General features: G+C 40.5%; 1 protein-coding gene across 2 annotated transcripts in view; it reads right to left on the minus strand.

The window, feature by feature from the left end:
- rps6ka1 (ribosomal protein S6 kinase a, polypeptide 1) overlaps positions 1 to 26,748 on the minus strand; it is a 90,888-nt gene that overhangs the window by 42,020 nt on the left and 22,120 nt on the right. The window contains exon 3 of one of the 2 annotated variants that reach the window (XM_078423329.1): positions 5,168 to 5,221. The exons of the other annotated variant lie outside the window; for it this stretch is intronic. Within the exon in view, the coding sequence (XP_078279455.1) occupies positions 5,168 to 5,221 (54 nt within the window). The remainder of the gene's footprint in view (positions 1 to 5,167; positions 5,222 to 26,748) is intronic. 2 annotated transcript variants of the gene reach the window in all.

A 26,748-nucleotide genomic window follows, 5' to 3' on the forward strand; every position in this document is an offset into this window, starting at 1 on the left:
ATAATTTTGCCATTTAGTCTACTGGGACAAACAGCATAATACGCATATGCAGACAAACATTCTCATTAAAAATTCAAAGAGGTTGCAGCTTCAGGAGAAATCAAAATGAAACATCAAACTATCTTTTGGCACAGGAAGGAAGTTGCCTGTGTAATAACCCCTGATCCAGATAACATCAAGAATTTGTAAGAGTCTATTGGCCAGTCAGAAAACAGATTACAAACTGCACTGAATTTGCTCTTTTAACTACATGCACAATTACTTTTACGGTGCATCAGTGAAGAGCAAATGCACAAGATAACTTGCTGCTACTTGGAAAGAATATGCACCTGAATATTTGCAGCAAAAATAAAGACCGCAGGCTTCCTACTCATACAACACCCTAAAAGCAAAACATGAACATTTCTTTAACCTCCAATGTGTACAGCCTACCCACTCCCTCACTCATTGTTGCCCCCTAACAATTTTTAGGGGACATTTCAATTAAAATATTTAAAGCAAAGATGAAATTTATTTCTAAAATTGTCAAATTGACAATGCAGAGCAAAGCTTCCTGAATCTCAGTATCAACATATTTAAAACAAGATTTTTCTTTCCTACTCATCTCAACAGGGAAACACTACATAGAGGTAATGCGACAAACAAAATAAATGAATTACACATCTGAAAGATTTTTAGAGCATTTTTAATTTTCATTATTTCTTGACTTTTACTAATGGCAATTGGTCAATCTTGCAGTTAGCAGCAAATCTTAGCTTGCACAAACCACAACCCAATTTCCACAAAGTATTCTAATTTAAGCATCAGCTACAATTTTCAAACCAATATGATTAATAGTACAATGCTACACATGAATTATAAAAATAAGAAACAAATTTTTTAAAAATATGTAAAAGGTGAAATTTTGTGTCTATATGTAGAACATTGATCAGAATACCACAGGAACAGGCCCTTCTGTTCACGATGTCTGTGCCGAACATGATGCCAAATTAAACTAATATTTTCTTGCCGCTCACATTCCATACCCCTCCATCCCCTGCATATTCACGTGCGTATCCAAATGTCTCTTAAAACACCACCACCTCCACCCCTGGCATCATGTTCCAGGCACCTAACAATATCTGTAAAAAAAGGCTTGCCCTGCACATCTATCTATTTATATTATATTATATTACTAAAACACTCATCTTGTTTGTTCTGTATCTATTTCTTTGTCCCGTTGTTTCTTTGTCCGGTTGTTTTGTGTGCTTTTCATCCACAAAAAAAGGTACACGAAAAAAAACCCGATACACGATAGCGCAACAATTTTAGCACCACCTTGCTCACCTTTGTCCTGTGGACACCTTCATCCAAGTTGGTCTTATATTTTTTAGAGAGATTTTAAAGTTTAAAAATTACCTAGAGTATTTGCTACAGAATGAAAAGAATTTAGAAAAAAGATTGAAGCTATCATAAAGTCAGACATTCAGAGTTATAGAACATTGAAACAGGCTCTTCCGCTCACCCTGTCGATGCCGATCTTCTTGCCTCTTCATACTAATCTCCCACGCCCACATTAATCACATATAGCTCTGTGCTCTGGTCACTCAAGTAACTGTGCAGATGACTCCTAAATATTGGTGTTCTTGTCTCCATCACCACTACTGGCAGCTCATTCCAGATACCAAACACTTCAAAATTGAAATTTTTTGAAAATGTCCAAAGTCAAGCCTCTTTTAGTGCATTTCAAAGTAAAAACTGACATAACAAATTAATGTGAATATATCACTGTACATTAATAACATTTAAGTAAATTTGCACATTAATTGATAATCAGCCCAAAAACATGGTAAATGGCTTTTCTGCTGTGTTTTATATATTATATTTTAACCCTGTCTTCATTAATTTAGTTGTATAATCTTGCACTTAAATGTAATATTTATTTATTACAGTTCCACCACTGATTTTCTGGCACTCTTGGTTCCAGAGCTTTGCTGGTTTAATCAGCAGGCCAAGGAAGTCGGCTAAGGGGATAGATTTGCGGGCTCCAGCTGGGCTGGAGTTCCAGAGCCCCGGCCGCATGTTGCAAATTCAACCCACCAATCGGCCGTGAAGTCCTGATGACGTTGAGATTGGCTGCCTTGCCCAGCCTAGGTGCCACATTTTCGGGGAGACATCCAGGGCGCGGGGGATTTCTCACAGAACCCCTAGCGATCTCTAGCGGAACCCTAGTGTTCATTACAAGTCTATACATTGTTTATTTTACTTTTTTTTTTTTTTCAATATGATTTCTCCGTTTATTTGGCAAAGTGAAAAACACGGAAATCATGCAAAAAGCGAGGAAAACTGATTTTTTAAATGCGGAAATCCGCAAAAACACAGAAAATTCACATGCCTGATTTGTATGCCTCAATCACTTCACCTCTCTGCCTTCTTTACTCCAGGGATAACAAAACCATCCTATCCAATCTCTCCTTGTACTTCAAGAACTCCAATCCAGGAAATATGCTTGTGGATCTATTTTGGTCCCCTCCGAGCTTAATCATATTATTCCTGTAATGTGACTGCCAGCAATGCACATAATACTCCATGTGCGGCCTAAAAAACATTTTGTACAACTGTAATAAGATGAACTTTCTTTTGTACACACTGCTTCAGATAATGCAGGCAAGCATACCTTACACCTTCTTCATCAAGTTGTCTACCAGTATCACCACTCTCAAGATACTATGTATTTGTACCCCAAGGTCTCTCTGTTCTCCAACACATCTTCAAAACCCTGGCCTGGTTTAAATTCCAGTTGCAATTCCCGAACCACTTTCCCATTTGATCTAGACCCGACTGTAACCTTATGACAACAACCTTCACTGTGCACTCTACCGTCATCTGCGTACCTACTAACAATGCCACCTCAATGCTCATCCAAATCATTAATATTTAAATGAGATACAGAGGACGTAGTCTCAATCCCTGTGGTCAACTGGGGTCTCCACAAGATCTTGTCAAAGGTCATGAGGAAGTCTATGTAGATTCTATCACTGTCTCATCAATCCTCTTAGTCACCTCTTCAAAAGGCTCAAATGTGAGATACGTGATTTCCATGCACCAATCCCAAATCAGACCATGCCTTTCCAAATGCAAATATTTTTCAGAATCCCTTTCAAAAACATTTCTATCACTAATATAAACCTCACCAGCCTGTGGTTCCCTGGCTTATATATGCTTCCCTTCTTAGTGCACAACATCAGATATCTTAGTCTTCCAGAACCTCACCTGTGATTGATGAAGATGCAACAATCTCTGCCAGGGCTGCCACAAACTCCCCTTACTTCTCACAATATTCTAGGATATACCTGGTCAAGGTTATGGAATTCATACACCCTTTTGCAATTCATGACCACCAGCACATTTTCTTTCTTAATATTGACATGTTTCAGGATGTCAACAGTCCCTTCCTGAACTCACGAACTTCCATGACCTTATCCATGGTAAATACAAACCAGAAATAATAATTTAAGACTTCACCCATTTCCTGTGGTTCCACACATTAAAATTTCAGTTCCTTAAGGACCTTCTCTCCCAAGCTACCATGTTAATTCTTAACATAGTTAAAGAATCTTTCAGGTTTCTCCTTTATCTTAGTTGCCAGAGATATCTCAATTTTCTTCTTAAGTGTACTCCTACATCCCTAATGCTCCTCAAACGACTCATTTGATCCCTGCTGCCTATACCGGACATATGCCTTCTCCTTTTTCCTGAATAGATCCACAATATCCTTCTTCAAAGGTTCCCTAACCTTGTCATTCTTGTCCTTCATTCTGACAAGAACATGCTGGCCTTGAACTCTTCCCATCTCACTTTTAAAAGTCTCCCGCTTGCCAGATGTTGCTTTACCTGCCACAGCCACTCTCAATCAACTTTTGAGAGTTTTCGTCTGATGCCATCAAAACTAAACTTCCCCCAATTTAGGACTTTAACTTTTTCAATGACTCCCTCGAAATTAACATTCTGAAAATGCTTCCCCACTGACATACAAACTACTTGCCCAGCCTCATTTCCTAAGATAGGTCACATACAGCCCTCTCACTTGTAGATCCATCTATATATTGCTTCAGAAAACCTTTGTGGACACACTTAAATTCTAATCCGTGAGCACTAGGTCAGTGCCAGTCAATACTTGGACCAGATTGTTAGTTGGAGAAAAATGTATGCCTCTATTTTATGTAATCGTCAACATTCATGGAGAAACACCTGTTAATCTTTCCACTTGCCTTCAATAATACATAATTGCTTCTAGGAAAGTCTACCTTCTGCCTCCAAATTGTCCAATTTAAATTCAACCATTTTACTCCTTTCAATTCATCTCACTTCTCCAACCATTGGTCAGCCTTTTGTCTCGGTTCCTTTTTGACAGTGTCAAGTCAACATAAGTGGAAGTGAGTACTAATCAACTCCTTTCTGGTAATTCTACCTGTTGCAAGACCTTTCCTGTATTTTACAAATTCATGATCTGCAGTGCAAGCAATGTACTTCTCTAACTGATCACAGAAATGTTTAACATATAATTCTACCCCATGAAACTAAAGAATATCAAACAAAATGTAATTAAAAGCTATAGCATTACAATAATCAGGCTAAAATGGCAGAAACTAATTCTCACTGGTTAAAATTAACAGCAAACAACAACATTCATGGTGATTTTGGATGTCAAAACTTAACTAACATTCCAATAAGATAAAGGTGTGTGGGAGAAGTGTGCAGATGAAGTTTAAAACATCAAGATTTATTCTCCTGAATTAAACCTTTCACACGATCTGTCTTGCAAATAAATCTTACCAAGTCAGCATCCATTTTAAGTATACCCATGCTGTGTTGATCATAGAGATCCAGTTGTGAACAGAATTGCCTTCAAAAACAGCCGATTTACAAAACGAACCATGCAAATTTCATACAAAGTGTTCTAAATACATCCCATAGTATTGTTCAATAGGACAAAAATATTACACTATGATATATACCAAATAAAATTTTAAAAGTAAATAAAAATTAGGACCAGACATAGGAACATTAAGAAAATAAGTCAATGCCATAATGTTCTATTCAGAATAATCAGTGTGCAATTTGCCAAGCAAGGCAATGTATTTTGGTAACAGTGGAAGTATGTGCATGACATGTGTCTTCATCTTACCTTGCAACTTAAAGAGGCAAAATCCTTTTCTATCCATGTGATTTCTGACTTTTCCTAGATTAGAGATTGCAAAATAAAACACATGGGATTTAGATTAATTGGCTACTCTATATTACCCTTTTAAATAGGCTAATGGCAAAATAAAAATCAAAGTTGAAGGGCATAGGTCAGAGAGACCAGGATGCAAGGTTATAGGGTAATAATGAAATTGAGAATGGGACTAAAGGAATAGCTCTTCTCGAAGGCAGCACTGATCCAATGGGTCAAATGGCCGCCTCCTGTTTTGTTGGAAGTGTCAGACAACATATTTGCAAAGCATATTTTTTTGTTGACACCCATCTTGGCAATCACAGTTCAGCTGTGTTGCTTTGTCAATTCCACCCGCTTCTCCCTTTGCTCATGGACAGTAACAGAATGTTGCTTGATGCACCCAGCTGTGCAAATGTTAATTCAAGCACAATGAGCATAACATGATAATTATCAAACAGCATGCTACAAAATTAAGGGAACCATTGGAAGTGTTATCTCTTTTTTCTTTAAAAAAAATGCTGACCAGCTAACCGTATCAATTGAGATGTGAAAACATGGAACTGCAGATGCTGGTTTACACAAAAAGACACAAGGTGCTGGAGTAATTTACCAGGCCACACAGCATATCTGGAGAACATGGATAGGTGATGTTTTGGTTCGGGTTTGAAGAAGGATCCCAATCTGAAACATTACCTCCAGAGTTGCTGCCTGACCCGCTGATTTACTCCAGATCTTTGTGTCCTTTTATATCAATTGTTTTGATCTTTAGGAATGAAGCTCTAACACAGAATGTGCTTTGATGTAATCTGTAAATTATGGAAGCAATTACAGCTACAGCAAGCTGCAAGGTATTTTTTTCCACCTCCTGTTTAACAATCACTTTTCTTGGAACCAGAATTTGTGGTGCAGTTTAGAACCGTAGACATCAACTGCTGTCCATTACTCGCACTACAAGGCAATTCTACATGAATGAGCACAAGATGTTTGGACAAATTCTCAAATTAGCTGCACCTGCCTATTATTAAGGCCCATCTTGGTTATGATGGTTTTGCTGTATTGATCCCTCACAACTCCACATGCTTCTCCCTTTGCTTGCAGATCATCTCAACATGATAATCAGAATATTACAGGGGTCACTTGATCATAATCAAATGCAGGAATCTGAAATTACATTCCCAAATCCACCCAAGAGTACCAAAGGTAACTGCAACCCCAACTAAAAGTGCCATGGAGCTACACAGCATGAAAATAGGCCCCTCAGGAATATCTTTGAAGTACCATAATTACACTTGCCTCTACCACTTCCTCTACCAGTTCATCCTATGTTGTGTTTACCATGCCCGTACCATATGTGTATAAAATGTTAGCCCTCAGGCTCCTTCTAAAGCTTTTCCCTCTTACCATAAACATATGTCCTCTAGTTCTAAACACTCTACCCTGGAAATAGGACTGTGGCTAGCCTACTTCCCAGCACAGTTCAGCTTACGATACAAACAGGAGATCAAACTTAGCATTTGGGTATCTGCAAGTTTGGGTTTACTCAGGGCAGTGCTTTTATCATTTAGGAAGACAACAAAAACCATTTTTAAAATGCCTATATGTGACTGGTGGATAATTTGGACCGGACCGTATGCATCAACTAAAAAGACGTTAGTTATTAAGACCACCTACTTTTTCCAGTTTCTCGTAACTCCATTCATAGAATAGAGAAATGAAACTCTGTAAAGTCACTTCCAGCAAACTTCTATCCCAGATGAGAAAAGTCAACAAAATAAAACCTACAACAGCAACGGAAATAAGCACTCCAAATAGAAGACCAAATTCTTAACAAAATCAAGAATAAAGACTTACTTCTTGTAACCTGGTTTTAATGCCGAACAGTGTCTTCAGCATACTGTTTCAGTACTTAGTAACAGCCATTCATGCCCGCAATGTAACCACATTAGAACTGGGCAAGTTATATTTCAGTTTTTACTCAGGGTCTTGTGCAATTTCCTTTCGAAAAACCACAATGGTCACTCATTGTGCATCACAAAACACCCAATACTGATATCAAATTGTAATTCCTCCAATGAAATTGTTCCTGAAGCTGCCTGTATAAGCTCAACTTTTGCCTTTCAGTATTAAAAAATATCACAACCAATTAATTAAACCCAGTGCTTTTTTAGTAGACAAAAAAAGTGACTGTATGCATATACTTCTTTGCTGTGGCTGTCTATGGCAGTTTGTCGTCCAATAGGTTGCTTAAGCAGTTTAAGACACTGCCTAATTTAATTAATAAATGTTATTTTTTCAACTAATCTTTTTGCAATATTAAAAATTTGAAAATTTCGTTTTTGACTTTGATTGCACTGTGCACGTATACTGTCAACAAAAATAGCACTGATTAAACTCCCACTATGGAATCTGAAGTTATCCAGTTAAGACTAATTTTAATAAAATCTGTCCTGATTTCAAAGAACGAGCAGTGAGGAAAAAATATTTTTACAATAATCATTTTAATTCTTAGATTTCTGAAGGAAGATTGAAACTGTAATCTGAGACAAAAGCTATAAAATGCCACGTGCTCTCTCCAATGGATTTAAATATCATCACAATGATCGTCTTTTGAGCATAATTTACAGCTTGCACCAGAATTGAAGTATTAATCTTCAAATTATCTACACTACATTTATCACAAAGCGATATAATTCCTGTTCAAGCATTCTCAGCAGCGCCCACCAGAGATAATAAAATTGAAAAGTCTGTTGCTCTGCAATCAAAACATATGTCCACAAAGACATCTATGCGCTGCCATGTACATTACAATAGACAATAGGTGCAGGAGTAGGCCATTCGGCCCTTCAAGCCAGCACCGCCATTCAATGTGATCATGGCTGATCATTCTCAATCAGTACCCCGTTCCTGCCTTCTCCCCATACCCCCTGACTCCGCTATCCTTAAGAGCTCTATCTAGCTCTCTCTTGAATGCATTCAGAGACTTGGCCCCAACTGCCTTCTGAGGCAGAGAATTCCAGATTCACAACTCTCTAACTGAAAAAGTTTTTCCCCATCTCCGTTCTAAATAGCCTACCCCTTATTCTTAAACTGTGGCCCCTTGTTCTGGACTCCCCCAACATTGGGAACATGTTTCCTGCCTCTAACGTGTCCAACCCCTTATTAATCTTATACGTTTCGATAAGATCCCCTCTCATCCTTCTAAATTACAACCTGTGATTGTATTCAGCAATCTCAGCTCACATGACTGAAAATTCTGACAATGAGAGAAACAATACTTTTGGTGTAATACATAATCTGGTCATAAAGTGCAACTTCCATGATAAAATTAGGAAATGCCATTGCAAGAAACAAAATCAACATTTCAGGTCAACAATTCAGCTCCTGCAGCTTGGATTTCCCGAAGTCGGTCTCTAACCAGAGACCGCAAGCTCCGCGATGTTAAAGTCCCGCAGACGCCCACAGTGGAGCTCGAAGTCGGTCTCCAGCAAAGGCCGCCAACTCCTCGATGTTAGGCCGCAGTGCGGACGGTGATACGATACGGAAACCCCCCCCCGCATCTGTCGAGGTAAGAGATTAGAATAGGTTTCCCCCAACTCCCCCCCCCCACATAAAACAAGCAAAAGCACACTAAAAACATACATTTAACACATACAAACAACAAAAGGACGGGACAGAGAGACTGTTGCAGGCAGCCATTGCTGACGCCACCCGTGCCATGAAATAACAGAATTATTTTAACTTGAATTACACTGAACTGACGCTTTGTTCTACTTAAACTGACTGGTTTGTCCCTAAAGATTCTTCCACCAAATGTGATGAGAAGAGGCACGGTAGAGTGGGAAGGATAGGATATGAAATAGAGTAATAACATATCTGGCAACTTAGGTCTGACTGTGATCTTGTGGTCATCAACCCCAAACTATTCACAGTAAATTCCACCGGGTGGCGCCATCAGCAATGGCAGCCTCGCCAACGGTCTGTCTGGCTTTTCATCATTTTTGGTATTTTTAGTGTGTTTTAAAAGTATGTGTTAATGTTCTCTGGTTTGTTTCATGTGGGGAGTGGGTTAGGGTGTTGGAGGAAACTTTTTTTCAATCTCTTACCTTGCCGGAGATGAGATTGTTTTCCGGATCGTATCTCCGGTCGCTCTGTGGCCTAACATCACGTCGATGGCGGCTTTGTTTGAGACTGGCTTTGAGCTCCACCACGGGGCCATAGACCCACCATCCCTTGGACACCGTGATCCCTTGCCTGGGATCGACGCTCCAACTGCGGCCTGCGGATTTCACCATCGAGGAGCTCGCAGTCTCAGGTAAAGACCAATGTCGGGAAGCTCCAAAGATGCAAGAGGTTCGACTAGCCCCGACCCCGGGGTCAGATCATCTGGCGCGGGGGAGCTGAGATCCCCCCCCAATGCAGGAGCTTGATCGCCCCAACATGGAGGGCTCGACCGCTGGCTACAAGAGCTAAGATCGCCCTGTCAACGGAAGGCTTGGGGCCCCCAACCGCAGGAGAAGGGAAGAAGATTGAACTTTTTTTCACCTTCCATCCTAGTGAGGAATGTGGAGGAGTCACTGTGATGGATTTATGTTAAAATGTATTTTGTGTGTTCTGTTGCTTTTTATTGGTATGACTGTATGGCAAATAAAATTCCTCGTATGTTGCAAAACATACTTGGCTAATAAAGTATGATTATGATTAAATTGTTTCACTGGTCTGGGCATACAATTGTCACTATCAACCTCATCCTTTATGCACCTTTACCCCTAATTCGCGGTTGATTTTTTTTTTGTCGTTTAGCTCAAGGGTTAATTAGTTTTCATTTATTTTGCCAAAATCTATTAACTGAGACCTTCAGTTAAAGATCCATCAGTTTTAATTACAGCAAACTCTGTTGAAACTTGTCGAAATGTTACATCCTTGCACAATTTCCATGTCCGCTCTGAGTATTCTTCCTGTTTTTGTTCTTCTGTTAAAAATGTAAAGGAAGGCCCAGTGACAAAAAGCTGGAGGGGAGGGGTGGGAAAGCTGGATTTAGCAGGCTGATGGTAGTGGGGCAAAAAGAGTACTGTAAAGAAAAACAGGGAGGATAGAGAGCGAGGCCATGGGTGGGACGCCTTGGGGAAGGGGTGGGACGCCTTGGGGAAGGCCAGAGCAGCACCAAAAAAAAATCAGAACACTTCAAGAACTCAGTGGCTCCAGCAGCCTCTGTAAGGGTAAAAGGTATATGACATTGTTTCGAATTAAGACACTACATCAGAACAGTGGTGGGGAAGAGGATAGATTGCCAGAATTTAGCAGCACATGAGAGGTGTGGGGCTGAAAGCTGGAACCGGATGAGGGGAGTAGGAATGAGGGTTTAATAACAGGAGGAACCAGGTGGAGGGGAGAGGAAGTGGGGGGGGGGGGGGAGAGAGAAGGGCTGGAATGGGAAAGATAAAGGGGGAAGAAACCTAGGTGATCAGGAGAGTGCATGTGGGGAGAACACTGGGCTGTGCGTTATCTGAAATTTGTACATCACTAGTTTGTAAACTACCTAAACGGAATATGAGATGTTGTTCCAATTTACATTTGGCCTCACCATAGTAATTTTTTGGTATGGTCATCTCATTACTTTTTAGGAGATGCACCTTTGCCTGAAAATAAACAAGAGGATAAACTTTGTTTTATTAAGCGATAGGGGCAGGAGGTTCAAATTTGAAAGCATCGCAATATTTCTGTTCTCCATTATTTAAATTACATACAAGTACAGAGCACAATTATTTCTTTCCATGTGCTTTTAAAGAGTACTTTTCAACCACTGCAAAAGAGGTGATTACAACACTCCCACGCAAATGCATTACTTGATTGTCGTGCTCTATAACAGTTATTTTAAGTGCAAATTCAGGTGCTGAAATCAAATCATAAGGACTCTACCTTCATTAATCATTCAATTTAGGCTTTTGAGAAATGCAGTTACAAAAGCATTTAAATGGTGGAAATGATTTGGTAGACAACAGCCTAGTAACAGCATTCATTGCAAACCTTCAACAAAGATACTCAAAGTTCCAGCATTCCCAATGACATGAATGTCTCCTTTGCAGTTATTGATTATTAGTACGATTCAATAGAATCTCAGGCAACCAATGTCATTATGTTGACTGGTCAGCAAAGGCATTGAAATCACACAGACAGCAAACCAGCAAGGACAAGGCACAAGTATTGCCAATGAAGAAAACTGAAATATTTTAGAACGCACAAAATTAAGGTTGGATTACTGGGAAACTGGATTATTGATAAATAGATCATTACACAGCTATGAGTTGTGCATAAGCTATGATGGATTGCAAAAACAGAGTAAAATAATTAACAATGGCCAAAGACCAACATTTCAAGAATTATTTCAAACCTGTCAAGAAATAATCCAAAATTCTCAATTAAAATATACAATGAGAAATAAAAGTTTGTTGAGAATAGCGATGCATTGTTTGCTAACAAAGATTGATAATCTGAAAACCTTTCAGAAGCAGAAATGAATGAGTGGAAAACTGATAGGGGGAGAAGATAATTTATAACAGTGAGCAACACAAAAAGGATTAAGAGTCTCCATAGAAAGCAAAACTAAGCACAAGCACCATTGAGACAAAGTCATAAGAAATTTGAATTGGAAAGTTGATAAAAACATTGACTTTTTCTGTGATGTGTAAAATCAAATGACAGAAGAGCCTAAAAATCATTGATATCATTAAAGTAAAACCGAGAAAAGGGTAATCAAAACCAGGCATATCTTTTAATTTAATGAACAGTGGCCCATTATTGCTGCAGACCATCAGTAAAGGTCTTTCAACATTCCCAGGATTCTTGAGCAATACCAGATTAGAAAATAGCGAGGGTACTGTCAATCAGTCAGCAAGGATAGACAGGAAAAAAAGGTAAATATGAATCCATTAGTCTGACATCTTGTTGGTGGCAAAATGCTGGAATCCATCATTTAGCAGTTAGAAAAATCACAAGCAGTGTCAGTTATTTGTTTGCTAAATCTAGATTTATCTGGATCATGGGAAATAAAAATCATAGGAAATAAGGGAAATTGGCTTACCTCCAGCACTGAAAGCGTGTTAATTGCTGCATAGGGCATCCCAAAAATTGAAGTGGCAATCTGGCAAAGCTGCAGCATGCAAAAACACAGCTGAGCAATCCTAACACTAATGCTTCAAATTAAAGTACTGTACTGTTATCACATTCAATTGTGTATGGTGGCAGACAAAAAGCTCCACGAGGGAAAGGAGCAAAATAAATTTCCACCTCAACTGCAATGGGGTGCAGTTCTTAAATGCTGAAGACAGGGTTGAGGTATTGCATACATCTTCAGCCAGAAATGCCCCATCTCAACTTCTCATTTGAGCTCCCCATCATCGTAAAAGCTTCAGTAAATTTGATTCAATCGAAATGACACATCAGCATAAAACACTGGTTATAGCAATTTTTATGGACCGACAACATTTTACATTTTATCTTTTCCTCCCCTCGACCTATCTGATACCCTTTCAACTCCTTTACACCTCTTGCCTTTGTCACTTCACCCAATTATCATCCCCCCTGTTTCCATCTGTAACTTGCCAGACTTTGTCCAGTCCCACCTCTTTTGCAGCTTTCTCCCCACCATTGCAATCAGTCTGAAGAAGGGAACCGATCCGAAACGTCGTCTGCTCATTCCCCGGGGAAGACCACAGTTTGGGGTACTTCTGCTACTGTGCATTGGGGGCAAGGTTTGGTGGAGACACCCCTCAAACGAGGGAGGGGATATCACCCCGGGGGGCCATGAGTGGCAAGGGTGCCTGGTATAATATTCTGTGAACACTACCAAATACAACGCTAATGAATTTATGTACAGCTGCTGAGAATGCCGGAAGAGGTTTTGCAGTTCTTGTTTGCATGCATTTTTTATTGCATGCATTTGCATAGTTCTTGTTTGCATGCATTTTTTATTCTGAACAAAGTTTATTTTTGGAAATAAAGGTCTGCCTATTCCCTCCCCAGATGCTGCCTGTCCCGCTGAGTTCTTTCAGCTCTTAATGTTTTGTTCAACATCCTAAGCAACATTGAAGTCTTCTGCTCCAAACTTAGGCACTACTTCAACTTCTACCTAACAAGTTTTAAAACGGGCTAACAGGACAAAACAAAACACAATCCAATCAATTATTGTCCCATCTGTTTTAGCTTTGTTTAGAAATAGAGCATGGAAACAGGCCCTTCGGCCCACTACCTTTCCGCCGACCAACGATCACCTGTATACTAGTTCTATCCTACATATTAGGGACAATTTACAGAAGCCAATTAACCTATAAACCTGCACTTCTTTGGAATGTGGGAGAAAATGAAGCCCCAGAGAAAATCCACAATGCCACAGGGAGAACGTACAAACTTTGTAAGACAGCACCCGTAGACAGGATCAAACCTGTTTGTCTGGCTCCGTAAGGCAACAACACTATTACTGCGCCGCCCTTCAATCCTGAACAAAACACTGGAAGGTATGACCAGCAGTTAAATCAAACTGCTTCATGCACCACCAACTTGTTTTAGCATTAAACTCCAGTTTGGATTTTGTCAGCTCCATTCATTCCTGCACCTCAGTACAGCCTTAGTCCACATTCAGGAACAGAAAACTAAATTTCAGAAGCAAGCCAAAAGTAAACATCTTTGATATCAAGGCAACATTTAACTGTGCGGATCAGAAAGCTCTGATAAAACTGCTCAAAGAGAATGAAGGAGAAATTACCCCCAATTGTTGGAATTATGCTCTGTACAATATTTGTGATTGTTGAAGAGACTTGAGGATATTACTCAAAAATCGCAATCAGCATGGTCAGATACAACCTTTCTTTAATTGATTGACATTAATGTACGATTGGACTTAGATTTAAATATTGGGAACACAATTTAAAAATCCAGATGATACAAAATTTGGCAGTGTGGTTGATAGTGTGCGTGGGTTTTCTCCGAGATCTTCGGTTTCATCCCACACTCCAAAGACGTACAGGTATGTAGGTTAATTGGCTGGGTAAATGTAAAAATTGTCCCTAGTGGGTGTAGGATAGTGTTAATGTACGGGGATCGCTGGGCGGCACGGACTTGGAGGGCCGAAAAGGCCTGTTTCCGGCTGTATATATATGATGATATGATAAGAAAGTCTTGTATTGTAGGCAAGATAAAAGATAGACTGGTCAGCTGGATAAAATCGTGGCAAATGGAAATCAGTCTTGTGAGAAGTAATGCATCTGGGAGATGAAACAAGGGAATAAACAATGGAATGTAACTGAGAGGTCTAAAAGACATTAAGATGTACATCCATTCAGCCATGCAAAGATAAAGAACAGCTTAATAAATTGGCCGTATAGGCATGCAAGATATTTATCTTTAATAGGTGAGGCCTAGAATATGTGGTAGACACAAAATGTGTAGGAAAAAAAAAAACTGTAGATGTTGGTTTAAATTGAAAGGTAGACACAAAATGCTGGAGTAACTCAACGGGTCAGGCAGTATCTCGGGTCAGGCAGCATCTAGAATACGTGAGCAGGGTTAGCCAGAATTTAAAAAATGGTACCAATGCATAGACTGGGGTTGTTTTCTCTGGAACAGAGAGGTTGAATACAAGTTAATGGATGGAAATTGAAGTAAAATTATGAGGGCAAAGACGGAGTTTATAAAAAACTTACAACAAGGAAGTGCAGATGCTAGTTTATACCAAAGATAGACACAAAGTGCTAGACTAACGCAACGGGTCAGACGGCATCTCTGCAGAAATGGATAGGTGATGTTTTGGGTGAGGACTTCTTCAGATTGATTGCAGGAGGAGCAGGAAAATGATAATAATTAATGAAAACAATAATCAATAAAATAAAAAGGACTTATTTCTTCTCAACAAAAGGCTCAAAAACCAGGGATTGTTGATTTTTAAACCAACTAATAGGACAATGGGACAGATGAGAATGAAAACATCCAGGTGGAGGTAGGAGTCAGAGCTCGTGGCCTCAAAAGGAAGCAGAGGCAGCCAACCTATTCACATTTCAAAAGTATCTGAAGAATAGTGTAACAGTAAGCTCCAGAGCTGCTGCTGGAAGGTGAAACAGGACTGGGTCATACTTTCATGCCCATCAAATAAAATGGGTTAAAATCTGCCTTTGCAATAAATTTTCTATGATGTTACATGGAAAATAAAAATGCAAGAACAGTAAACTAATACACAGGCAGGTGGTATGTTGAGCTTTACTGAAAATCCAAAGGGTTTCATGAAACCTAATTTGGAGTATTGTGCCGAGTTTTGTTCTGTCCTTAAAGGAGGATATGCTACACTTGCCTTGGAATCGATCCAACATAGATTCTCTCAGTTAATTCTAAGGATGAGAGGCAGCCCAATAAGGAAAGATTAACTAAATTTGACCAACACCTAAAGTTTAAAACAATGTTAGATTTGCAGTGTAGATTGCTGGCAGTAAACTCTGGAAGGACAATCAAGACCTAGAACAGTCTTGAGTATAGATAAGGGATCAACCTCTGAGGAAAGAGACAAGAAATTTATTTTATGCTATGAATTATTTGTAGGTCCCCACCACATGATTGCTATAGTTGAGTCATTCAAGAAAGGATCAATAGATTTTTGGACCTTAATGGAATCAGGTTAAATGGTGATCGCATTGGACTGGAAACAGGAACATTCCTGATCTTAAGAAATGGAAACATAAATTTAGGATTAAATGGCCTGTACATTTTATGTTAGAAAGTAGAAGCTAAACTATCGCACTTTAAGCCTTGAAAATAGAACTTACCAAAATTATAATCAACAAATCAATCTTTTATGGAACCTGACAAGTAACGCAAGCCCATAATGTCATTAAAAATTTACAGCTCAATGCAATACAGCTTATTACAATGCAACATAGTTTCAGCAATGAATAGAAAACACCTTGACACATTTGTCAGATCATTCGTTTACTTTGATTCACTGGAGACGCCAACAAAACAACACAGCAAGTGAAACAGCAGGAAATTGCTAATAGTAACTTCTGAATTCCCTGATGTAACAACAAACATTAATAGTTTCCACTGTCATTTCAATTTCCATGACAGGAATAGGCAACTCATGCGAAAAAAACAACATCAAAAAGGCTGTTCAAAAATAATGCAATTATTTTGCTTCAGAGCTTTTAAAATATAAAGCTAGGTGGCAGTGTGGGTTGTTGAAGAACAAGCATAGGGGTTTTGGGGGATAGAGAAAGGCTGAGTGAACATGCAAGGACACAATAGGTGGAAAACAGAGTTCAATCGTGAATGCTGAATATTAATTTAATGGCAAGAGGTTAATGAATTATTGCTGCTCAGAGGCACGCAGGATGTCCCGGCACGATGAATGCTAGTAGACCAGTACGACAAACAATTAGGAAAGAAAACATTATAATGCCTTTTATTGCAACAGGATTATGGAAACAGTGTACAAAACAGCTTACTTCAACTCTATGTGGTCACTGTGTGGCTATAATGTGGAATAGTGTGTTAACATCTACTCTCACTGTAGGATAAACTAAAACTCAAGCACAATCAGCACTTAGGTGGTTTCCGAACCACAAAATATCACTTCTATTAATAGCTCTTAACTTTTAAAATTAATTATTTCATTGAAGAGGTTACACAGTGTGATAATAAATGTGGTGGGGAATCAGATACCGGGATGAGGACACGGGAACTGGGGCCCGAGTTTGTCAAAGAGAGAGCTGGAAACATAACTTGGTGAACCAGATACCAAATCATCAGGATTTCCCAACAGTAGACTATCAGACTTTCACTGTACTTGCAATGGAGGGACACAGTGAAGGTTTACTAGATTGATTCCTGGGATGGAAAGTTAGTCATACGGGGGTTGGGCCTGTATTCTCCTGAATTTAGAATGAGCACTGATTTCAAAGTACAAAATTCTCACTGGTTTGACCAGGTGTACCGTTCCCTGGTTGGGCTGTGAGGAACCAATGGTTACAATCTCTGAAAGTTTAGTGGCCATTCAGAAAAGTAATGAAGAGCAATTTAAATACTCAGATGAAAGTGAATCTACCCTCCATTCATAAATAAAGGGCAAATACAACGCAGCCTATTACCACCAGTTCAATCTATGCTCAAAGTAATGGAAACATCAGCAGCACTTACTCACAACAAACCTATCCACCAATGCCCAGTATGGATTTCAACAGGCCTCCTTAGCTTCACATCCCAAAGTCTTGTAAAAGCAAGACCAAAGAGCTGAGTTCCAGGGATCAGGATAGTGACTATCCTTGATATCAAAATAGCCATCTGACTGCATGATGCCTTGGTAAAATTTATAGTGGATGGGCAGAAAGAGAAAATGCTCCAATGATTGGTATTGTATCGCACACAGAAGATGATTGAAGTATTGGAATTCAATTTTCTCAGCCCCAGGATATCACCGTAAGTGTTCCTCAGGGCTGTTTCATCAATGGTTTTCCTTCCAGCACATGTTCAGAAGTGGAGATATCCACTGATAATTACACACAGTCCAATTCCATTTCCAGCTCGTCAGTAAATGAAACAATCCATGGCTCCATCCGGCATGACCCAGACAGCATTCAGGCATGTGCTGAAATAAAGCAAGCACACCACACAAGTGCCAGGCAAAGACAATCTCCAATAAAAGTGAATCACCTTGCCTGCCCTTGATAAACATCCACCCATCCATCAATATTCTGGGAATCCCCATGGACCTGAAACTCAACTGGACCTAAAGAAATCATTACGAAAATGCCCAGGCACAGAAATGCAGCACAGATTCACCTCCTGTCTCCAGAAAACCTTTCCATCATTGACAATGCAAAGGTTAAGACTGTGATGGAAAACTCTACACATATCTGAATGGGTGCAATTCCAATAATTCTCAAATGGGATAACATCGGGACAAAGCATCCCAGTTTACTACACCCCATCAATTAACCTTTTTACTCATCATCATAATAGCTTAGATATTTATTTACTCCAGCAGTGGAATATACAGGTGGCAGTGTCTAACATCAAAACTGATCCAATCCAATTGTAATCTCAACTCTGTATTCCACCATCAAAGGGATTTTTCAGTGGCCCTCAAAAGGGCATCCAGCATCATCAAGGAACCTCACCACCCTGTCCATGCTCTCATTTCACTCCTGCCATCGGGAAGAAGGTATCGGTGTCTGGAAACTGGGATCTCCAGATCCAGGAACCGCTTGTCCCCAACAACCATCAGGTTCTTAAATACTACAAATATCAACTAAACCAGGAAATATTTTGGTTGCACTGGAGACTTCGGACTTTTGTTTTGTACTAATATTTTGGTTGAATGTGTATGTTGTGCCATCTATGAGTACCATGTTTACAGACATGTAATGCTGTTTTGACAATTAAACACTCTTCATTTATATCCAAAGTAACCTTTCACTCTCTTATTTATCTACTAACTACCTCCACCTTAAAATATTAAAAGATTCAGACTTTATCATGCTTTGAATAAGAGAGTTCCCTTAAAAGATTCAGCCTTTATCATGCGATGAATAAGAGGGTTCCAAAGACTCAGAAAATAATTCAACGTATCTCTGTCCAAACTAGATAACATTTTTAAAAGCACTGAGACACTAGATTTTCAGAGATAATATCATTTCCACACTCATACCATCAGAACCTTAGGATCTTACAGAACAGAAAATAAAGGTGAAAATATTTATGACGGCAGGCAGCAATTGTGGAGAGATTGATATCCGATCGGGTGAATGGAATTATTTATAGATCGACTTCTGTTACAATTATTATAAGTGCTTCAGCCTCATTTTTAGCATTCACCTGCTGGGCCTTGCTGGTTTTTTAAAAATAAAGTGTTCTCCTGTTAGCTTAGCTATTCATTATCGTTCATGTAGCAGGACTGCAGATCCAGTGATTGTGGGATGGCTTAGCACTACCCACTGCATACTGTTCAGCACATATACAGTCCTCTGTTGCTACTACACCAATGTGACAAATTATTTTCAGATACTCCTCGTGTTGCTCCCAACGTACTCTTCTGCACTTGTCAACCAAATTATTGCCCTCACGAGCAGAAATGGTTAATCCCCATCTTGAATGGAACAGGAGAGCTAATCTATGCCAGGCCATGAGGTTAGATTATGAACGTTTCTGCTACCATAAATGGTCCACAGAGCCTCAAGAATGTTTCAAGTTGCTCAATCCCTTATATCAATCCCATTCAACAGGACTACAGCAAAAACACGATGGAGAAACTCCTTACTGTGAAGGTGGGAACTTTTGTGGCCCCAAGGGCTGCAACGGTAATGCTGGCAAGGACACATGCATCCGCACTGGGTTTACTGGAGTGTACTACCATCTCTAGTTGATTTACACTGCTGGTGGGACAGGATGCACCAGGGATTGTGTTGTAGAAGTTTTGTACTTTATCTCTAGAATATGATTTTCTTTTTATATGACCTCTTTGGGATGGTCTCCTCTGTTCCAAAGAAAGCAATTGTAGCCTATCAAATCTTTCCTTTGGCTAAATGTTTCAGGCAATATTAATCGCTTCTGAACCCTCCCACTGCTTTCAGATCTTCCCTATAATGTGGCAACAAGATCTCTGCACACCATTATGTCTATCTGCAGGGTAACCCGACTCTTATTTTGAAATCTTAGCTATTAAAAGAAAGCATCCCTTTATCGATCCATCTTACTACCTTTACGGATCAGTTGACATTCACTCCAAGGTCCCTCGGTTTCACAATCTCAATTTTATGTAATTCGGCATGTATTGCCGTCCTATACATGTCCTCAAATGCACATCATTCAGTAACATATCATTTGTCCAGGAACAGTATTAATTTCCTTATTTCATTGACAGAAATTATATGTGCCATATGGGAAATGTCATACAAGATGTTATAAGATGTCATACCCCTATTCAGAATTTACTGTGAACTGCTAGATTTAACACATTGAAGCACTTTGGCTTCTATGACCAGTGGAATGCTACAGGGACCAGTGCTGACTTCACTCTTGTTTTGAAATTGGTGGTACAGTGTACCGTGAGGAAGGATATCTAAATTTGCAAAATAATCTAGATCAGTTGAGAGGGTAGGCCATACTCAGATTATTCAAAACTGAAGGTAGAGACAAAATGCTGGACAAAAAGAGGGAGGGGTGAAGGGGATGGGGAAGGGGTGAAGGGGAGGAGGGGGTGCTACACCAATGAAGGAGATGTTTGGACCAAGAGCTGAGACATTGACATTAGCTCTTCCTCTGAGGGCACAGACATAAGCAGAATGCCTCCATCTATGCTACAAATTTCTTCAATTTCATGAAACCAAGGGATAAACACATATGCATGAGATTTACATTACTCAGAGGGAATGCATGCATTTCAGATCCTCACGCAGCTGCCTGATCTCTGATGAGAAAGCAGAAAATACGCAAAACATTAAAACCCTTTCTTCAATTACACTGGATCAAAAGCCTATTTTAAAATGCGTTTGTATTGCTTGACCTGCTAATGCGCTAAAGGTCTGGTACACTGAATACATTTGAAGTATGGCCTGTTCAAGGTCAAATTCACATTTCAATATATAGTCACTATCTTAGCAAAGCAAAATATCTTCTGCTTCTAGTTCGATAGTTGTCACAAGTCTCTTTTCAAACCAGTTAATTCAGACTTTAAAAATTCAAATTAAGCAACTGGACACCGTCCCCTGGACATTTCATTAAAATTCCCATTAAGAGGTTCATCGACATCCTGAATAGAATTTATTTACCTCAGTTATCACAAGTCAGTTCCTTTTTTCACCTCCACCTTCTAGAAGAGCTCAAAACCCCAGATGTCCAGACTTAAGAACAGCCTCTTCCCCACAGCTATCATTCTCCTGAATAAATCACCTCTTTCACACTCCCTAGAAGTGCTGCCACATATTCCAACACATAATTGCACTTTAGTATGTGTAGTACATCAGACTGCACAACTTTGCTCCAATCTGCTACATTTGTTGTATTTATTGTTGCATCTCTCGTTATTATCATTTACTATCTCCTCTGAGCTGCACGCAATATGCAAGGAACAAGGAAATTCATTGCATCCTGGTATAAAAGACAATAAACTAATTACACCTGTTTTGATACGTAATTTTTCATCTCTATTTCAGAAGATCAATGTCAATGAGCTGGCTATCCTTATTTATCCTACTTATAATGTTCTTCCTTTCTAACCGCAATTTGAAGAATTGTTTTCCAAGACAGAACTAGATCCCCAAGCTAAAATTATGTGCTGTGATAATTATGAGATAATACAGCATGTGGTTAAATACAGAATAGCAGCACAGTACTTTCCCCACCAAATATTTCAAACATGCCTCCATCAATTCAAGAGAGAGCTGGATAGAGCTCTTAAGGATAGCGGAGTGAGGGGGTATGGGGAGAAGGCAGGTACTGATTGAGAGTGATCAGCCATGATCGCATTGAATGGCGGTGCTGGCTCGAAGGGCTGAATGGCCTACTCCTGCACCTATTGTCTATTGTCTATAATTCCTTGCTGTAACATTGATCGTGCTGACAGCAAGAGGTACTGTAGGCATTACGGTTTCACAAACTTTGATGACAATCCAGTTCCGTTTCCAACTCTATATATTTTCATTATCTCTGTTGCAAATTTCCACTCTCCTCTCACTTTCAAATAGTTCATCTTCAACCTGTACCCTTTCTTTCTCAACTTCCCTTTTTCTACTTCAGGGGGCAAGCTAACAACCAGAATCCACTACAAGCACTTGGGTTCTCACAGCTAATTTGACAACATTGATCCTACCCTCCGGCTTAGTGCTCCATTCTCCTAGTTTCACATTTGAATCTGTTCTAACACCGCATTCCACACTAGTGGTAATAAACATCCCTTTATGATCAAGCCTTTCCTCTTCAAATGTTATTTTCCTCCATCATAGTTGATGGCTCTGAACTGTATGTACCTTTCTCTGCATTTCTACTCTCATCTTGTTGCCTCTCAGCTAGAAAGCTGCAACTACTCGCTATTTTCAGACACCTTCAACGTATTACCACTTCCAGGCCAATCATTCCTGTCTATACCATTTCAGCATTTCAAAAAGTCTGCGCCATCCAGTTTCCTCTTCTATTTCCACCAATATCAAGTCGACATCTTATGACCGCTTGTAAAAAAATGCAGGACGTGCAACACCTCCTGCCCTATTATCTCCCACCTTTCTACAGAGCTCTCCCGTGCCCACCCTGGGACAATCCGATCACCTCTCACTGCTTCTACTGCCCGCATACAAACCCCTCATCCGCAAGACCAAACCTGCAATAAAGACGGTCAAAATATGGCCTGAGGACGCCACCCCACAACTGCTTTGATCGCACCGACTGGGACCTGTTTGCACAACAGGACTTGGAGGAATACACATCCACTGTGCTCTCCTACATCAACTGCTGTGTGGAGAATGTCACGGAGGACAAGGAAATAAAGATGTTCCCAAACCGGAAACCCTGGATGAATAAGGAGGTACAGAACCTGTTGAGGGCACGCAACAATGCCTTTAAATCTGGTGACACTTCAGCATACAGTGTTGCCAGGTCAAACCTGAACAAAGGTATTAAAAGGGCCAAAGACACCCACAGGCAACGGGTGGAAGACCACTTCAATACCACGGACACCAGAAGCATGTGGCAGGGACATCACTGGCTACAAGAGCAGCCCTGCCTGCCCCCACAGCGATATCACACTAACCAACGAGCTAAACACCTTCTTTGCCCGCTTCAAAACTGGCAACACCACCTTGAGTGGAAGAACCCCAGCCGAGGCGGAGGGACTGGTCTTGCAACTGAGCATACAGGAAGTACAACGCGCTCTGCAAAGGGTCAACCCATGCAAGGCTGCAGGCCCGGATGGAGTTCAAGGAAGGGTACTTAGGGACTGTGCTGAACAGTTGGCTGAGGTATTCACCAGGATCTTTAACCTGTCATTATCTCTGGCTAAGGTCCCCAAGTGCCTGAAGTCGGCTACCATAGTGCCGGTGCCGAAAAAAAGCAAAGATCACCAACCTGAACGACTACTGTCCGGTTGCCCTAACTCCTATAGTCATGAAGTGCTTTGAAAGGCTGGTCCTCTCACACATCAAATCCAGCATCCCTGACTCACTGGACCCACATCAATTTGCATACAGGGCAAACAGATCCACAGAGGACGCCATCTCTCTGGCTCTTCACACTGTCCTGACTCACCTGGAGAGACAGGGCAATTACGTGAGGACGCTATTCATTGATTATAGCTCTGCCTTCAACACGGTCATCACCACCAAGCTCATCACCAAATTCCACCAGCTAGGCCTCAGCTCGTCGTTATGTGACTGGATCCTGGACTTCCTGCTGGAGCGACTGCAGGCAGTGAGAATGGGCCCGCACCTGTCCTCCACTATCACCCTGAGTACCGGCACACCACAGGGCTGTGTTTTGAGCCCCATGCACTAATCCCTCTTCACACACGACTGTGTTCCTGCATTCAACATCAACACCATTGTCAAGTTTGGAGACGACACAATGGTGATCGAGCTGATCACCAACGGTGATGAAACAAAATACAGAGCGGAGGTGCAGAACCTGGCGGACTGGTGCTTTGATAACAACCTGTCCCTAGATACCACCAAGACCAAGGAGCTGATCATCAACTTCCGTAGGTCACACAACGGGGAATACGCCCCGATCTTTATCAATGGGGACAGTGTGGAGAGAGTGTCCAGCTTCAAGTTTCTGGGCACTCGCATTTCAAAGGACCTAACATGGTCCAATAACACTGCTGCGCTGGTCAAGAAGGCACAGCAACGACTGTTCTACCTAAGAACACTGAAAAAGTCTGGTCTACCCCAACAGCTGCTGACGACCTTCTACCGTGGCACCATAGAGTGTATTCTAACACTTGGCATCCCTGTGTGGTATCTCAGCTGTACGGAGGCAGAGAGGAAAGCTCTTCAGCGGGTAGTCCATAGACCTCAGAGGACCATCGGAACACAGCTACCAGCCTTGGAGGGCATCTACAACACACTATGCCTCAGAAAAGCCACCAGCATCCACAAAGACTCTTCACACCCCTGCAACAGTCTGTTCGATCTTCTACCATCGGGCAGACGATACAAGGCCTTTTACGCCCGCACCTCCAGACTCAGGAACAGCTACATCCCCAGAGCCATAGCTGCTACGAACCGGTCCTGCTGAGCCGGATGGTCACATCGCACAGTGAACCAGCACAGATCTACTTGCACTTTATTCTGTTTTAAAACTGTTCTAATTTGTTTCATTGGGTTGTTTAAATTAATACTGACTAGCTAATTAATTTATTGCATCGTATGGGAGGCGCATTCCCAATCTCGTTGTACCCGTGTACAATGACAATAAAGATATATTGTATTGTATTGTATTGTATTTCAGATGCTGGAAATCTGAAATAAGAACAGAAAATGTTGGAAGCACAGTTCAAATAGCATCTGTGAAGAGAGAAACAGTTAATGTTTCAGGTTTGGGACTTAAGTCACAATCTTTGACAGAATGTTCATCTCAGTCTTAAATAGGTGTCCTTATCCTGTGATTAGAGCACCCTGAATTGGGGTGCTGGGAAGTTGCAGAAATGATTTTGTTGATTTTAAGTAAAACTAGACCAAGTGGACCCGTTGGGCCCAAACCTCTCCTGCATTGGTGCAGCACCCTCTCCTCCCCCATTCTCTCCTCCCTCATTCTCTCCTCCCTCATTCTCTCCTCCCCTCTCCCCCCCCCACTCCCCCTCCCATCTCCCTCCCTCCCTCCTTCCCCCTCCCTCTGCTTTCTGCCCCTCCCTTCCCCTCCCCCCCCCACACCATCCCCCTTATCCTCCTCCCACCTCCCTCCCCCGCTAGGATAGATTTAAACTTTAAATGGGCCCAAACCTCTCCTGCATTGGTGCAGCACCCTGTCCTCTCCCACTCCCCTCTCTCCTCAACCCCACCCTCCCCTCCTCCCCCCTTCCCTCCCTCCTCCCTGCTCCCCTCCTTTTAAACTTTAAAATGTGAATAACTTCTAAAATATAACACCGATTTCAATAAAACTACTTGCATTATCACTAAAGTGACAATGGTGAGTAAGGTGGGCCTAAAATTGTAGCGCTATCGTATACCGTTTTGGCTTAAGTTCAGTCACAAACAAGAATTCAAACAAGAGTTTTAGTATATAGATGATACTGGCTAAAAATCCAATTTAAAAAGCTTTGACTTTATGGAGTTAGTTTTCAAACTAAATAATCTAAACATTTTGAATATCAAAAACTATTTATCAAAGACATTTAAATAAATTAGAAAAACTGACAACTATATCCACCCAAGACAAAGCATTCTTGTAATCAGAAAATAACTGCTCATCTCAGGGGGATTTGATTAAGGGATGCATGAATTCTCTCACCCCAACCTGGTCAAAAATGCATTGACACTTCACAGTGCGGTTGAAATGCCTGGATTTGGAAACCTCATTACAATGCCACATTAATCCCTTCATTTTTTGGTGGGACGTAATCTTACTAGTAAAACATCTGTTGCAGTTATCTTCATCTGTGCCTCTATATTACTTTAACTCCTGATATTTAAAAACTAGCAATCAAAAGATGGGTCTAATTACAAAGAGATAAAGATCCCGTTTACTGCGATGTTGGTATTCCTACGTCAGATTCACTGGGTCACACATAAGCAGTCCATAATTCTTTGCAAATATTTATAGAAAATGGTCAGTATTCTAATCCATTCCACTAGCTGCTCTTACAATTTAACATTAAGAAAGCTTGGTGAAAAAAAAAGTTAAAACATCTGCACAGATATAAAGATGAATTATATGAAAGCATGACTGAGTTTGAAACAAGTCCATTCCTCAGTAAAACCAATTTGTTTCAACCTTTCCGAACAGCGTAAATCTTCACGCAACTGATCTTTAAAAACTACAGTTTGGTTGGAAACGGTATTCAAAGATGGATAAATGTAATTCAACATGAAGGTCAGTGGAATTAGATCTCAGGCCATTATTAGCCAGTGGCTTGCAAGAGACATATGGAACAATGAGGATATAGGCACAAGGCCATAGAACTAATTTCAAGAACTGTTATAATGGAAGTTCTACGACAGATTGGGAGATTTTGTCATGACTAAGTTTAATCTTCCTCATCTTCTTCCACCTCAAATTAACCTTTGTTCCTCTTGCCAGAAAAAGAAATGTTCTAATCAATCAAATCAGCAGCAATTCATTGTTGTGGAGGCGAGAACTGCCTTTATTGAAGGGTCCAGAGTTAAGTCCAATCAGTAACTGAGACTTACAATCTTGGACATACTTTTCCAAGAGGAATCCCTGTTTGTTGATCATTCCATAATATTCTTCAAACTTTCATAAACTCAACCACCCTGAGTGATTCTGAGCCATAAGTAGGTTTCCAAGTTACATTTTGTGTTTGATCTCATCTGGTCCTGGAGATTTACCAACATTTATGAATTCAATGCCTT

This window comes from Rhinoraja longicauda, chromosome 27 (genome assembly GCF_053455715.1).
Source record: "Rhinoraja longicauda isolate Sanriku21f chromosome 27, sRhiLon1.1, whole genome shotgun sequence".
Lineage (NCBI taxonomy): Eukaryota > Metazoa > Chordata > Chondrichthyes > Rajiformes > Arhynchobatidae > Rhinoraja > Rhinoraja longicauda.